The sequence below is a fragment of the Cornus florida genome, unplaced genomic scaffold (assembly GCF_030987335.1).
Source record: "Cornus florida cultivar Cherokee Brave unplaced genomic scaffold, ASM3098733v1 CherokeeBrave_3.0.0_Hap2_Chr01, whole genome shotgun sequence".
NCBI classification, from domain to species: Eukaryota; Viridiplantae; Streptophyta; class Magnoliopsida; order Cornales; family Cornaceae; genus Cornus; species Cornus florida.
Genome location: NW_026775571.1, coordinates 107,718,559 through 107,730,342, shown reverse-complemented (window position 1 = coordinate 107,730,342; position 11,784 = coordinate 107,718,559). Strand labels below are relative to the sequence as shown.

Below are 11,784 nucleotides of genomic sequence, written 5' to 3'. Positions count from 1 at the left end.
TAAATAGATGTATATATCCTAATCATATCCAATCTCAATTATAATTTTAAAAAATTAAAGAACTTTTCAGAATCAATTCTTTCTCTCTCAATACTTTCCGTGAAAGGGAATATAATTATAATTATAATTACAATAGGACTTTTCCACTTACCTCTTTGCTCGCTATTAGAATTTGGTTTCACTTATATATCGTAATAATATTATACATATCAATCTTAAGCTTAGAGAAACAGAGTTTCTTCTTCTTCTTCTATATAATTGAAAAAACAGGGGAAAGAGGGTGCCTTTGCTCCTCTTTCTCTCCACCCAAACAGTGCTCAATAATTGAGCACAATACTAGAATAATATCACTATCACATTCTTTTTTCCAATAACAGAAAAGCATAATGGTTTTTTATCCGAAGTTCCCAACTTTCCTTGCTCTGTTCATTCTTTTCTCTCTGTTCCAAACACCAGCTCTATCAATCAAAAGGGTACACATTGCCTAAATATCTCTTTTCTAATTGAAATTTTGTTGTTTTCGACTGATTTGTCAGAGTTCACTAGCATGGGTCGGCACTAACTGATTTTTTGTTTTTTTCTCTAGTTCTCAATTTTCATGGACTGTTTTTGATTTTTTTCTTTCTAATTTTTTTTTTTTTCGGGTGTCTGAGACAGTCTTACATAGTGTACTTGGGAGAACATTCACATGGCACAGGGCTTACGTCGGCCGATCTTCAACAGGTGGCAGATTCTCATTATGATTTGCTTGGCTCATTCTTGGGAAGGTATGTGAATTGATAAAATGGTAGTTTTAATCAATGATCTACTTAGTTTATGTTCTTATGGAATATATATTTTCAAACTCTTTTTTTATGCCAAAATTTATTTCACACAGTAAAGAGAAGGGCAAAGATGCAATCTTTTACAACTACAAAAGAAATATCAATGGCTTTGCAGCTATTCTTGAAGAGGAGGAAGCAGCAGCTATTGCAGGTATATAACATGCTGCATAGTGTGTGTGTGTGTAGTGTGTGTGTATTGATCAGTATGTGTACTAAACGAACATGTTTAAAATGAATGTAGAGCATCCCGATGTTTTGTCAGTTTTCTTGAACCGAGGGAGAAAATTGCACACAACCCATTCATGGAACTTTATGATGCTGGAAAAGGATGGTGTGGTTCATCCTAGTTCTCTGTGGGAAAAGGCCAGATATGGTGAAGACACCATCATCGGAAATCTCGACACCGGTATCCTTTCAATTCATTTTTCTTTTCCAATTATGTTCTTTGTTCTATTAATTTTGTTTTTTTTGTTTTTGTTTTTGTTTTTTCAATTTCAAACTTAAAACATAAGATTAACAACTTATCATGACTTTGTTAGGTGTGTGGCCTGAATCACAGAGCTTCAGTGATAAAGGGTTTGGGCCCATTCCTTCAAAGTGGAAAGGAATCTGTCAGAATGACACCAATGCTGGAGTCCCCTGCAATAGGTATACTCTTTATTTTCTTTTTCATCATAATAATGATAATAACAATTACCAACAATTAATTCTATTATAATGAGATGGTGTGAACAATAATGCTGATTATGATTACTTACAACAGTTACTACTAATATTTAATCTTCCTCTTCTTCAAAGTCTTCAGCATAGCTAGCTTGTTCTTTTCTTGTGGATGAAAACAATTTTGCTAAAAGTGGTCAAGCTTTCTATAAAAATAGCTAAAAGATCTTGTTCAATATGACCCATCTCTTATTATATAGGTTTTTAGCTTTGGACTCAGTAAAACAAACTTTTTATTGATTTGAAGTATAATTTTTTTGAAATAGTTCTTACTGCTTTTAGTCAAGTCCAATGCTTTCAATTTCTGCAGAATATTGACTCAAAAACTTTCATATATTGGTCTTAACATGTTATTAGCCATCATGCCTCAGAATAAGAACCCAACACAGCAATAGTGATAGTAGAGAACATAATACTTTTTGATAGTCTTATTATGCTACAGTTCGATGTGATACTTTCAATTATATTGCTGATGCATGAATGCCTTAAAAAAAGCAACTTTTTGTGCATAAACAAAACTGGGTGGATTGCTTTTTCTACCTTTAAAAATAAAGCACAGGAAGAATTTTCATAATAAAGTTTTATAAAGTGTAGATCCACCACCTTGTATAGATATAGTGTTATCATTCTTTTCTTTTTAAAAACATTTTTTTTTGGGTATTATCTAATACTCTTTAGATATATGATACTGTTCAGCAACTGATATACTGTTTAATTTGTAGGAAACTAATTGGAGCTAGGTACTTCAACAAGGGCTATCTTGCAAATGCAGGCTCACTCAATGCTTCTATGGCCTCTGCACGAGACTTCGAAGGGCATGGAACTCACACACTATCAACAGCAGGAGGGAACTTTGTTTCTGGAGCAAGTGTGTTCGGCTTGGGCAATGGAACTGCAAAAGGTGGTTCGCCTAGAGCTCGAGTGGCTGCTTACAAGGTATGCTGGCCTCCGGCCAATGGAAGCGAATGCTATGATTCTGATATCTTGGCAGCATTCGATATGGCCATCTACGATGGTGTAGATGTGCTTTCAGTGTCGGTTGGTGGAGACGCTGGTGACTACTTCGATGATGGCCTTTCAATTGGGGCTTTCCATGCTGTTAAGAGTGGTATAGTGGTAGTATGTTCAGCTGGGAATTCTGGACCTACTGATGGAACTGTCACAAATGTTGCCCCTTGGATTATAACTGTTGGAGCAAGCACCTTGGACCGCGAGTTCCAGACTTATGTTGAGCTTCGCAATGGACTGCGCCTGAGGGTTTGATTTTTTTTTTTATCCGAATAATTTTTTATTTTCATTTGGTCAACTTTCTATTTATTCCCTTTTATGATTATTGATTATTGATGCCAGGGAACAAGCATTTCTAAAGCACTTCCAGAAGATAGATTCTATCCCCTCATTAGTGCTGCACAGGCCAAAGCTGCAAATGCATCTGCTGAGGAAGCGTAAGAACATCTGTTTCTGAAAAGTTTTTTTTATCTTTTAATCTAAAAAAAATGCAAGTATCCCATTTGGCTGCAGTGTGCATTTTGCTGTGTCTTACTATTTGCTTTGGTAATGCAGGATTCTATGTAAGCCGGGAACCCTGGACACCGAGAAGGTGAAGGGTAAGATCTTGGCCTGTCTTAGGGGGGATAATGCGCGAGTGGATAAGGGCCAACAAGCTTCTTTGGCTGGGGCTGTTGGGATGATTCTTTGCAATGATGAGGCCAGTGGTAATGAAATTATAGCTGATGCTCACGTCCTTCCGGCATCACATGTCAATTATACAGATGGTGTTGCTGTTTTTTCCTACATCAATTCTACCAAGTAACCCTCTCTCCCTCTGTGTACTTACAAATTCTGGCTACACCAACTTCTTCAGTTTTTACTTAATTAGTACGATAACTTTGACAGGAATCCACTGGGTTTTATTACTGATCCAGCAACGAAATTGAATACAAAGCCAGCTCCATTCATGGCTTCTTTCTCCTCCAAGGGTCCTAATACTGTTACACCAGAGATCCTAAAGGTTTGACCGACCTCAAGTTGTTGCTTGTTTACCTTTTTTGTCTCATTGTAACTCATTCCCAGTTTTTGGATGATTCAGCCAGATATTACTGCACCAGGAGTTAATATCATAGCTGCCTTCTCTGAAGCAACAAGCCCCACAGATCAAGAATTCGATAAACGCAGGGTTCCTTTTAATGTAGATTCTGGTACATCCATGTCTTGCCCTCATGTTTCGGGAGTTGTAGGCCTACTGAAGACACTCCACCCTGACTGGAGTCCTGCTGCCATTAAATCAGCAATCATGACTAGTGGTAAATTAATATCCCGAATTTTCTAGTTGAAAATAAAATTATATAATTCCTAGCTAATAATGTGTTCTACTAATGCTTTGTCTACAGCAAGAACAAGAGACAACACTCTGAATCCAATGCGCAATGGTTCTTATGTTAAGGCGACACCTTTTAGTTATGGTGCTGGACACATTCGCCCAAATCGCGCCCAGGATCCTGGCTTGGTCTATGACTTGACTGTCAATGAGTACCTGGACTTCCTTTGCGGCAATGGTTATAACCAAACCATGATTCAACTATTTTCGAAGGCACCTTATACATGTCCCAAGTCTTTAAATCTCCTCAACTTCAACTACCCTTCGATAAGTGTCCCTAACCTCTCTGGCTCAGTCACACTGACTCGAAGAGTCAAGAATGTTGGCTCCCCAGGCACCTATACTGCTCGTATTCGTGAACCACTAGGAATTTCAATTTCGGTTGAGCCCAGCGTTCTGAAATTCGACAAGATTGGAGAAGAGAAGAGCTTTGAGTTGACTCTGAAAGCTAAAAGTGCTGATGCAGCAAAAGATTATGTATTTGGAGAGTTACGATGGTCAGATGGTAAACACTATGTGAGGAGTCCGATCGTGGTTGCTGCTGCCTGAGGCCTAGAATAAACATTAGGATGAAGCCTTTGACATTGGTTGGGAAGGCCATAGATAGTAGCAAAAACAGGATTTAGAATAAGTGTTATTTTTGGGTTATTTTTTAATATTTTAATTCTTGGTTCAGGGATAATTGTTAGACTAGTAGAGAGAATTAGAAGGGATATATTTGTTGATCACACTGCTTTACTAGAGCAGTGGATCCAGAACTCATAATAAGTAACCTTGTGCAATTCAATACACATTTTTAAATGGTTTGACTGATAAATCTTTATTTACAAGGATGAGAATACATTTAAATGTGTGTGGCAGCTTTTAGTGTGAAAAAAAAATGTGTGTATGCGCGCTCTCTTGTTTGCTTATGTTCACTGGGTTTGTGCCAGTTTTCAAGATAATATGTTTTGCAACACCTTCACTAATCTTTCTTCTTAATTGTAATCAAGAAACCAATAGAAAAGTAAACACGACACACACAATAAACACAAATATTTATATTTATATGGTGTCAAATTTCAGTATGCAAAAACAAGAGATTAAAAGCTTCAACCCCCAAACCCCTCTCCCTCTCTCTTTCTAGTAATCTGTCATCAGACACTCCCAACACTTTACAGCCTGACAGAATTAAGCAGTGGACCTTATCAAATCATTTCTGTATTTTCTTGTCATTTTCCAATTAAAAATTGGCGTTTCCTGATTTTTTCCCTAGAATGAGTGCAGCTAACAATTTTTGTCCCTTCTGAACAAGAAGACAGAATTACAATGGATACAATTATATGTCCCATGATGGGGCATAATTGTCACAAAAAAAATGAGAGGACGTTCTATTCCAAAAATGAGAGGACATTCTACTCCTGTAGAAGATCAGAAATGATAAAGGAATTAGGTAAGCATCCAATTGAAATGTGGTGAACCAATAAAGAAAGTGTGATCATTCATATATAAATGTCCCTCCTGTTATCGATCCTATCATTTGGGAAACTAACATCACTCATAGTAGTGTGTGCTGTCTAGTATATTACCATTTCCTAGTCCTTTTACCATCTCCTACAGTACATACATGGTCGGTTGATTGTCGTTTGTTTTGCACCAACGTTGGACTGACAAAGCATCAGAAACCACACTAACTCCAACCCACCATGACTGTGGCCATGTCTCCTCTTTTGAGCACTCTGCAACTCAATGCCAGTTTCTCTTCCTTTTTGGGCTCCAATCAAAGGAAATTCTCACATGGGTCTTTGCATCTGCACAAGACATGGAAACATAGTATGTTTGTCAATGCAAAACCAGTAGTAAAAGATGGGGTTTTGAGCATCAATGGCACTGAAACACTGACAAGCGTGCCAGAGAACGTCGTCATTACACCATGGACTAATTCATCAGCTTTTATAGGTGCCACCTCCACTGCAAGCAGCTCTCGACATGTATTTAAGCTTGGTGTCATTCAGTAAGTACTAATGTTCTTTCCTCCTCGTCGATTTTTTTTTAAACAAGCACAATAGGCTCATGCTTCGGTGCTACATCACTGTAGCTCATGTTTTGCTGCATTAGCCATCTACTTAATGCACTGACAAAGATTATCACATATATTACTTATACGCTGAGTTAAGTTTCTCTATTTCAGCCAATTATGCTGCTTCGGATTGATATAATAACTCTGTAAAATTTTATCCCATTTGAAATGGGAACAATTTGAGGTTCTGCTAATCAAAAGGATCAATTAGCAGATGCAATATGTTAGTTTGGAGATGGAACTAAATCCATCCACTTATCATATTTTGTCTTGTAAAAAAAAATTAAAAATAAGTGAAATTGTTATGATGCTTGTTTGATGCAGGGATGCCAGATTGTTGTGTTTGTTTCGGTTTAAAATTTGGTGGGTGATACCTCGAATGGGAAATTCAGGAAGAGATATTCCCATTGAAACTCAGATGTTGCTGGTGGAAGCAAGGGAAGAATCGGATTCTGATGTGCCTAATGGATCTACCTCTTATATCCTATTCTTGCCCGTGCTAGATGGCAAATTTAGAAGCAGCTTGCAGGGAAATTCAGCTGATGAACTCGAATTTTGTGTTGAAAGTGGTAAGAAGTTCACATATTTGGTTCCATTCTTTTTTTTTCAGCTTTCCACTTCATTGATCATTGTATGAAGTAAACTGCAATTCAGTATAGACTTCCTAGATATCTTAATGGTCCAACTATAAATCATTAAAACATGTAGATTTGCACTTGGGTGAACCTTGTAGTAAAGAGCATGAACAGAATCATTTTTATTTTTTATTTTTTATTTTTTGAAACTTCAAGCAGACGCACACGCGCCCACAATATTGCCCCTACCAGAGCTTGGACACTCAACCTAGCTCCCCTTTGGAGAAGAGATACTATACCATTTGGGCTAATGCCCATTGGTTGACAGGATCTTATCTATGTTATATAAAAATGTGTGTAGGAACATTTTGTTCTTAATAACCAACCCTCTCCTCATTCTCTTATCTTTAATTGATGAAGCTTTTGTCCTCAGTCTAATGATATAAGCTGGTTCTGCATTCTATAGGTGACCCTGCTGTAGTTGCATCAGAGTCTCTAAATGCAGTTTTTATGAGTTATGGAAACAATCCATTTGATCTGATCAAGGAATCTATGAAGTACGTGGGCCTCTGAACAACGTATGAATTTCATGAAATTTTATTTGACCTTGAATGATTGGTGAAATTTAATGTAATTACTTTGATGGCAGCTAAAATCTAACCGGTTTCCAATTAGTAAGCTTGGATTTGAGTGGCATGATGAGTGGGATATTAACTAATTCAACTGTTATATGAGCATGAACTGGTTATTGACTTTTGATTATATGCAGGATTTTGGAGAAGTATAGTGGTACCTTTTCCCTTCGGCAAAACAAACAGGCAAGTTAGTCTCGGGATTTGGTTATGTTGCTGAAAGATGTGTGCATCAGTAACAAGTTTCTTTGTCATTTCTCTGATGCAGACGCCGGGAATGCTAGATTGCTTTGGTTGGTGTACTTGGGATGCCTTCTACATGGATGTTAATCCTCAAGGAATTAGAGATGGCCTAAAAAGGTAAATGCAGCCCCCTATATATACTCTCACCATTTCTGAAAATTTTCAATAGATTCAGAAAAGTTATTGTTCTCAATTCTGTGCATTATCTTATGAAAATATACACATTAAAAGTGCATTAGTACATGAAATACTAATTGAGTTAGTACTCTATGGTAGTAAAACTGTCATTGTTAGGCTGCTTGTTTGATTCTGTAACCTCATTGAAAGCACAGCACACCAAGAAATATTTCAACAAAACCATGATTTTATAATTTAATTTGAGCTTTCATATCCCCAATTAATTACTTGAACAGAATGGCATCTTACCTAGGACTTGAGGTCCTAAAAGTCCAAGGTAAATGAGAGAGAGAATGATAAAAAATAAAAAATACACACACACAAACTAGTTATATAGTGAATTCGATACTATCTGAATGGTGTTAATAGCGCATAACATCCATAATGTATCTTAAGGCTGAGAATTCTCTAAAGGCTCCTATGGATAGATGTATCTCTTAGAATTACTTATTTTCTTAGGTGTTCTTTCTACATTTCATCTCTTCCTTGTTGATTTTTTTTTTTAATTACAAACTAGTTTTCCTAACATTTTTTAAAATATATTTTCCTATATCTCAGTTTATCTGAAGGAGGCACTCCAGCAAAATTTTTGTTAATTGATGATGGGTGGCAAGATATAACTAATGAGTTCCAGAAAGAAGGGGAACCTTTTGTGGAAGGGTCACAGTAAGTTTGTCCATTTCTTTTCTTCTTAATTCTGAAAAGCACATATGTATGCAGTAACTTGTAAGTTCAAAATATATATATTTTTCTTGTTAATTCAAAAAGGCGTGTCTCTAACCTCTAATTCTTTTAAATCCAAACTGCAGGTTTGGTGCCAGATTAGTCAGCATACATGAAAACAATAAGTTCCAGAGAAAAGCAAATGAGGACTTAAGCGAAGCACCTGCTTGTCTTAAGGATTTCGTTTCAGAAATAAAGAGGATTTTCGGCCTTAAGTATGGTTTTACTGGGGACCCTGTCCTCCATTTTTATTTTTTCTTTTACTTTGATGGAATTCTAAGACGACAAAAGGATTGGAAGTTCTTGGATTCCTTTGTTACCATTGCTAACAATATGATGATTTATTTTTGTTTTTTTTTTTCCCACGATTTTCAGGTATGTCTATGTATGGCATGCACTGATGGGATACTGGGGTGGACTTCGTCCAGATGCTCCGGGAACTAAAAAGTATAATCCGAAATTACAATTCCCGGTACAATCACCAGGGAACCTTTCAAATATGAGGGATGGATCTATGGATGCTATGGAGATGTATGGTGTCGGTACAATTGATCCAGCAAAAATATCAGAATTTTATGATGATCTGCACAGTTATCTTGTGTCACAGGGAGTGGATGGTGTTAAGGTTGATGTACAGAACATACTTGAAACTGTGGCAACTGGTTCCGGAGGCCGAGTCTCACTTACTAGACATTTCCAACAAGCACTTGAAAAGTCCATAGCCACCAACTTCCAGGACAATAGCATAATCTGTTGCATGGGTCAGAGCACAGACACAATTTACAAGTACTAAACTTGTGCACCCAATTTCCTGCTGAAGTTCAGTACAAAATATAGTATGCATTTGAAATAGTGATTGTGTTCTTCATTTCCTGTTGCAGCACAAAAAGAAGTGCTATTACGCGTGTATCTGATGATTACTATCCCAAAAACCCAACCACACAGACATTGCACATAGCTGCCGTGGCCTATAACAGCATATTCTTTGGAGAAGTTGTCGTTCCTGATTGGGACATGTTCTACGTATGACCTAGCCTTTTCAGTTTTTCCTAGTGCCTTCTTTAACAATCCTGGTAATTATGTTCTTTTCTTTAACACCTTTCAGAGCCTCCATGAGGCAGCTGAGTTTCATGCAGTTGCTCGTGCAGTGGGAGGTTGTGGAGTCTATGTTAGGTGAGGCTATCTTATTTATAGCTATACTCAGAGAGGCCTAACGAACAATGTTAAATATGCATACATGTTTGCCTATATTTTCAATATCTAAATAGGCCATTTTTGCCTACTAAGTAATCTTTATGCCAAGGTTTTTCCTCTTGTGCTTCATTTTCCTTGAAATGTTTCTCAAGCACCATCATTTAAAACAGTGATAAACCAGGCCAGCATGACTTCAAGATACTAAGAAGGCTTGTTCTTCCCGATGGGTCAGTGCTGAGAGCTAAATACCCTGGAAGGCCATCGCGAGATTGTTTATTCAAAGATCCAGTTATGGATGGAAAGAGGTATCCTTCAGAATTCTATTTGTGTTTGATTTGCTTCCTGTGTTCTAATTTTCTAATCTGTTTCAAATAAAAAACCTCAGCCTTCTGAAGGTTTGGAATCTGAACAAATGTACCGGAGTTATTGGCGTGTTCAATTGTCAAGGAGCTGGAAGCTGGCCTTGTCTGGACAAGGCTGTTCAGAGCAGTGTCAGTTCTGAGCTATCTGGACTGGTCTCTCCCGCTGATATTGAGTATCTTGAAGAAGCTTCAGGGCAATCATGGATGGGAGATTGTGCTGTCTTTTCCTTCAATTCAGGTACAATTAGACTTGCTCAATGTTACAAGGAGTGCTGATAATTTTATAGTACGCAGACTGAAAACAAAAAGGCGTTATGACACGTACTATAAAATGTGGTGACATAGGAGTTGGCTTATGCAGTCACATAATCAAGATGTGCTTATGTAGTTCAAATTGGGAGAGTTTTTTTCTTTAATGATCCCATAAGTGGATATGAAGGATAGTAATTTTACGTATCATTATAGTGCACAAGTCACACTTCTTGAAGCTAATTGAACTGTTAAATTTTGATTAAAATCAGCGATGCATTGAATTATATAGTCTATAAGAAAATTTCTCTTGGAATGTTAAATCTAGTGTTGGGGATGTTCTTTGTTTTGGGACATGCATTCAAAAACACGGATAGCTATTTTTCTGCACTCTTGTTCAAACCGTAGTTTCTTGGTCATAGTATAAGTGGTACTCACAGTCACAGCTGCATAAGCTTCAATAACTATTCTCATTTTGGTGCTCAATTTCTGCAATCATATTTAATTATGTGACCACATGAATATCAGATATGGAAAAGGAAAATGTTTACTGTACTTATGAGTACAGATATTGGACTGAATGGTTCTTCTTCAACCCTCTAATTCATCTGTACACTTTCAGGCTCCCTGACTCGACTGGGAAAGCAAGAATCAATGGAGGTCACCTTAAAAACCTTGCACTGCGATGTCTTAACTGTATCGCCTATAAAGGTTGGCTAGTCGCTTGCATTCCTACATTTCTTTCTCCCAGATGGTGTAATTAATTCATATTATATAGAGTTTTTGACTAAGGGAAACAAATTATGTTGTGATTTTTACAGGTCTACAATCCAAATATTCAGTTTGCACCTATTGGATTAATAAATATGTACAATTCCGGAGGGGCTGTTGAGTCGATTGAAGTTTCTAAAGATTCTTCCACCTGCAGAATTAGTGTCAAGGGGAGAGGGGCTGGTTGTTTTGGAGCATTTTCCGATCCAAAGCCGAAGTTTTGCTCTTTAAACTTCAAAGAAGAAGGATTCAATTACAAAAGTGAATATCATCTTTTGACTCTGACAATTCCAACTGACACAAGTTCTTGGGAAATCACTGTTGGTTACTGAGGCTTTGTGTGTTTTATGCAAAGCCTCACAGCCTCTATTCCACTAGTTTTTAGATAGAATTTTATCCAGTACTTGAGGAGGGAATAAACATTATAAAGCAAGTGATTAGGGAAATGATTAAAATAATAAATGATGAATCATTGATTTGTCATCTTTGAGGTGCTGCAAAATAGCTTTGTGCAAGACCAATGCAAATAGATAGATTAGGCAAGAAATATTACATACATTAGAGTAAATTTGTTGTCAATTGTCATGAACTTTGATATATAAAATTTAGGACCTTTTTATGTGTATATGTTGTATGTATGATTTAATTGTTTGAGTTATGCTACTTTTTATTATTATTATATTTTCCTTATTTTCACCTCTCAGAGCTTCTGCTCTAAAGTTTATTATAGATGTTATGTTTTTTTATTTTTTTTTAAACAATCCTAGTTGTCATAACAAACACACATTGTTGTGTGTTTCAATCTCAACCCTTCATTATTGTATAACAAAAAAAGCTTGGTCTGTTGTCTTGTGCTTCATGAATCACAAAAATCATGG

The 11,784-nt window shown here is 36.8% G+C and overlaps 2 protein-coding genes across 2 annotated transcripts; both read left to right on the top strand.

Annotated features, from left to right (window-relative positions):
• The first annotated feature begins 256 nt into the window (after positions 1 to 256).
• On the top strand, positions 257 to 4,818 carry LOC132312738 (subtilisin-like protease SBT5.4). The gene is made up of 11 exons (XM_059811232.1): positions 257 to 473; positions 658 to 767; positions 878 to 975; positions 1,066 to 1,230; positions 1,364 to 1,472; positions 2,267 to 2,801; positions 2,895 to 2,989; positions 3,108 to 3,353; positions 3,441 to 3,555; positions 3,634 to 3,847; positions 3,935 to 4,818. The coding sequence occupies exons 1-11, from the start codon at positions 387 to 389 to the stop codon at positions 4,468 to 4,470; spliced, it is 2,310 nt and encodes a 769-aa protein (XP_059667215.1). The 5' UTR covers positions 257 to 386; the 3' UTR covers positions 4,471 to 4,818.
• Positions 4,819 to 5,376: 558 nt separating this feature from the next.
• On the top strand, positions 5,377 to 11,531 carry LOC132312732 (probable galactinol--sucrose galactosyltransferase 2). The gene is made up of 14 exons (XM_059811222.1): positions 5,377 to 5,914; positions 6,305 to 6,549; positions 7,022 to 7,112; positions 7,325 to 7,373; positions 7,456 to 7,547; positions 8,166 to 8,273; positions 8,417 to 8,545; positions 8,706 to 9,116; positions 9,212 to 9,353; positions 9,436 to 9,503; positions 9,695 to 9,829; positions 9,910 to 10,124; positions 10,758 to 10,846; positions 10,957 to 11,531. Exons 1-14 carry the CDS (start codon positions 5,607 to 5,609, stop codon positions 11,236 to 11,238), a joined length of 2,364 nt encoding a protein of 787 aa, XP_059667205.1. The 5' UTR covers positions 5,377 to 5,606; the 3' UTR covers positions 11,239 to 11,531.
• The last annotated feature ends 253 nt before the right edge of the window (positions 11,532 to 11,784 follow it).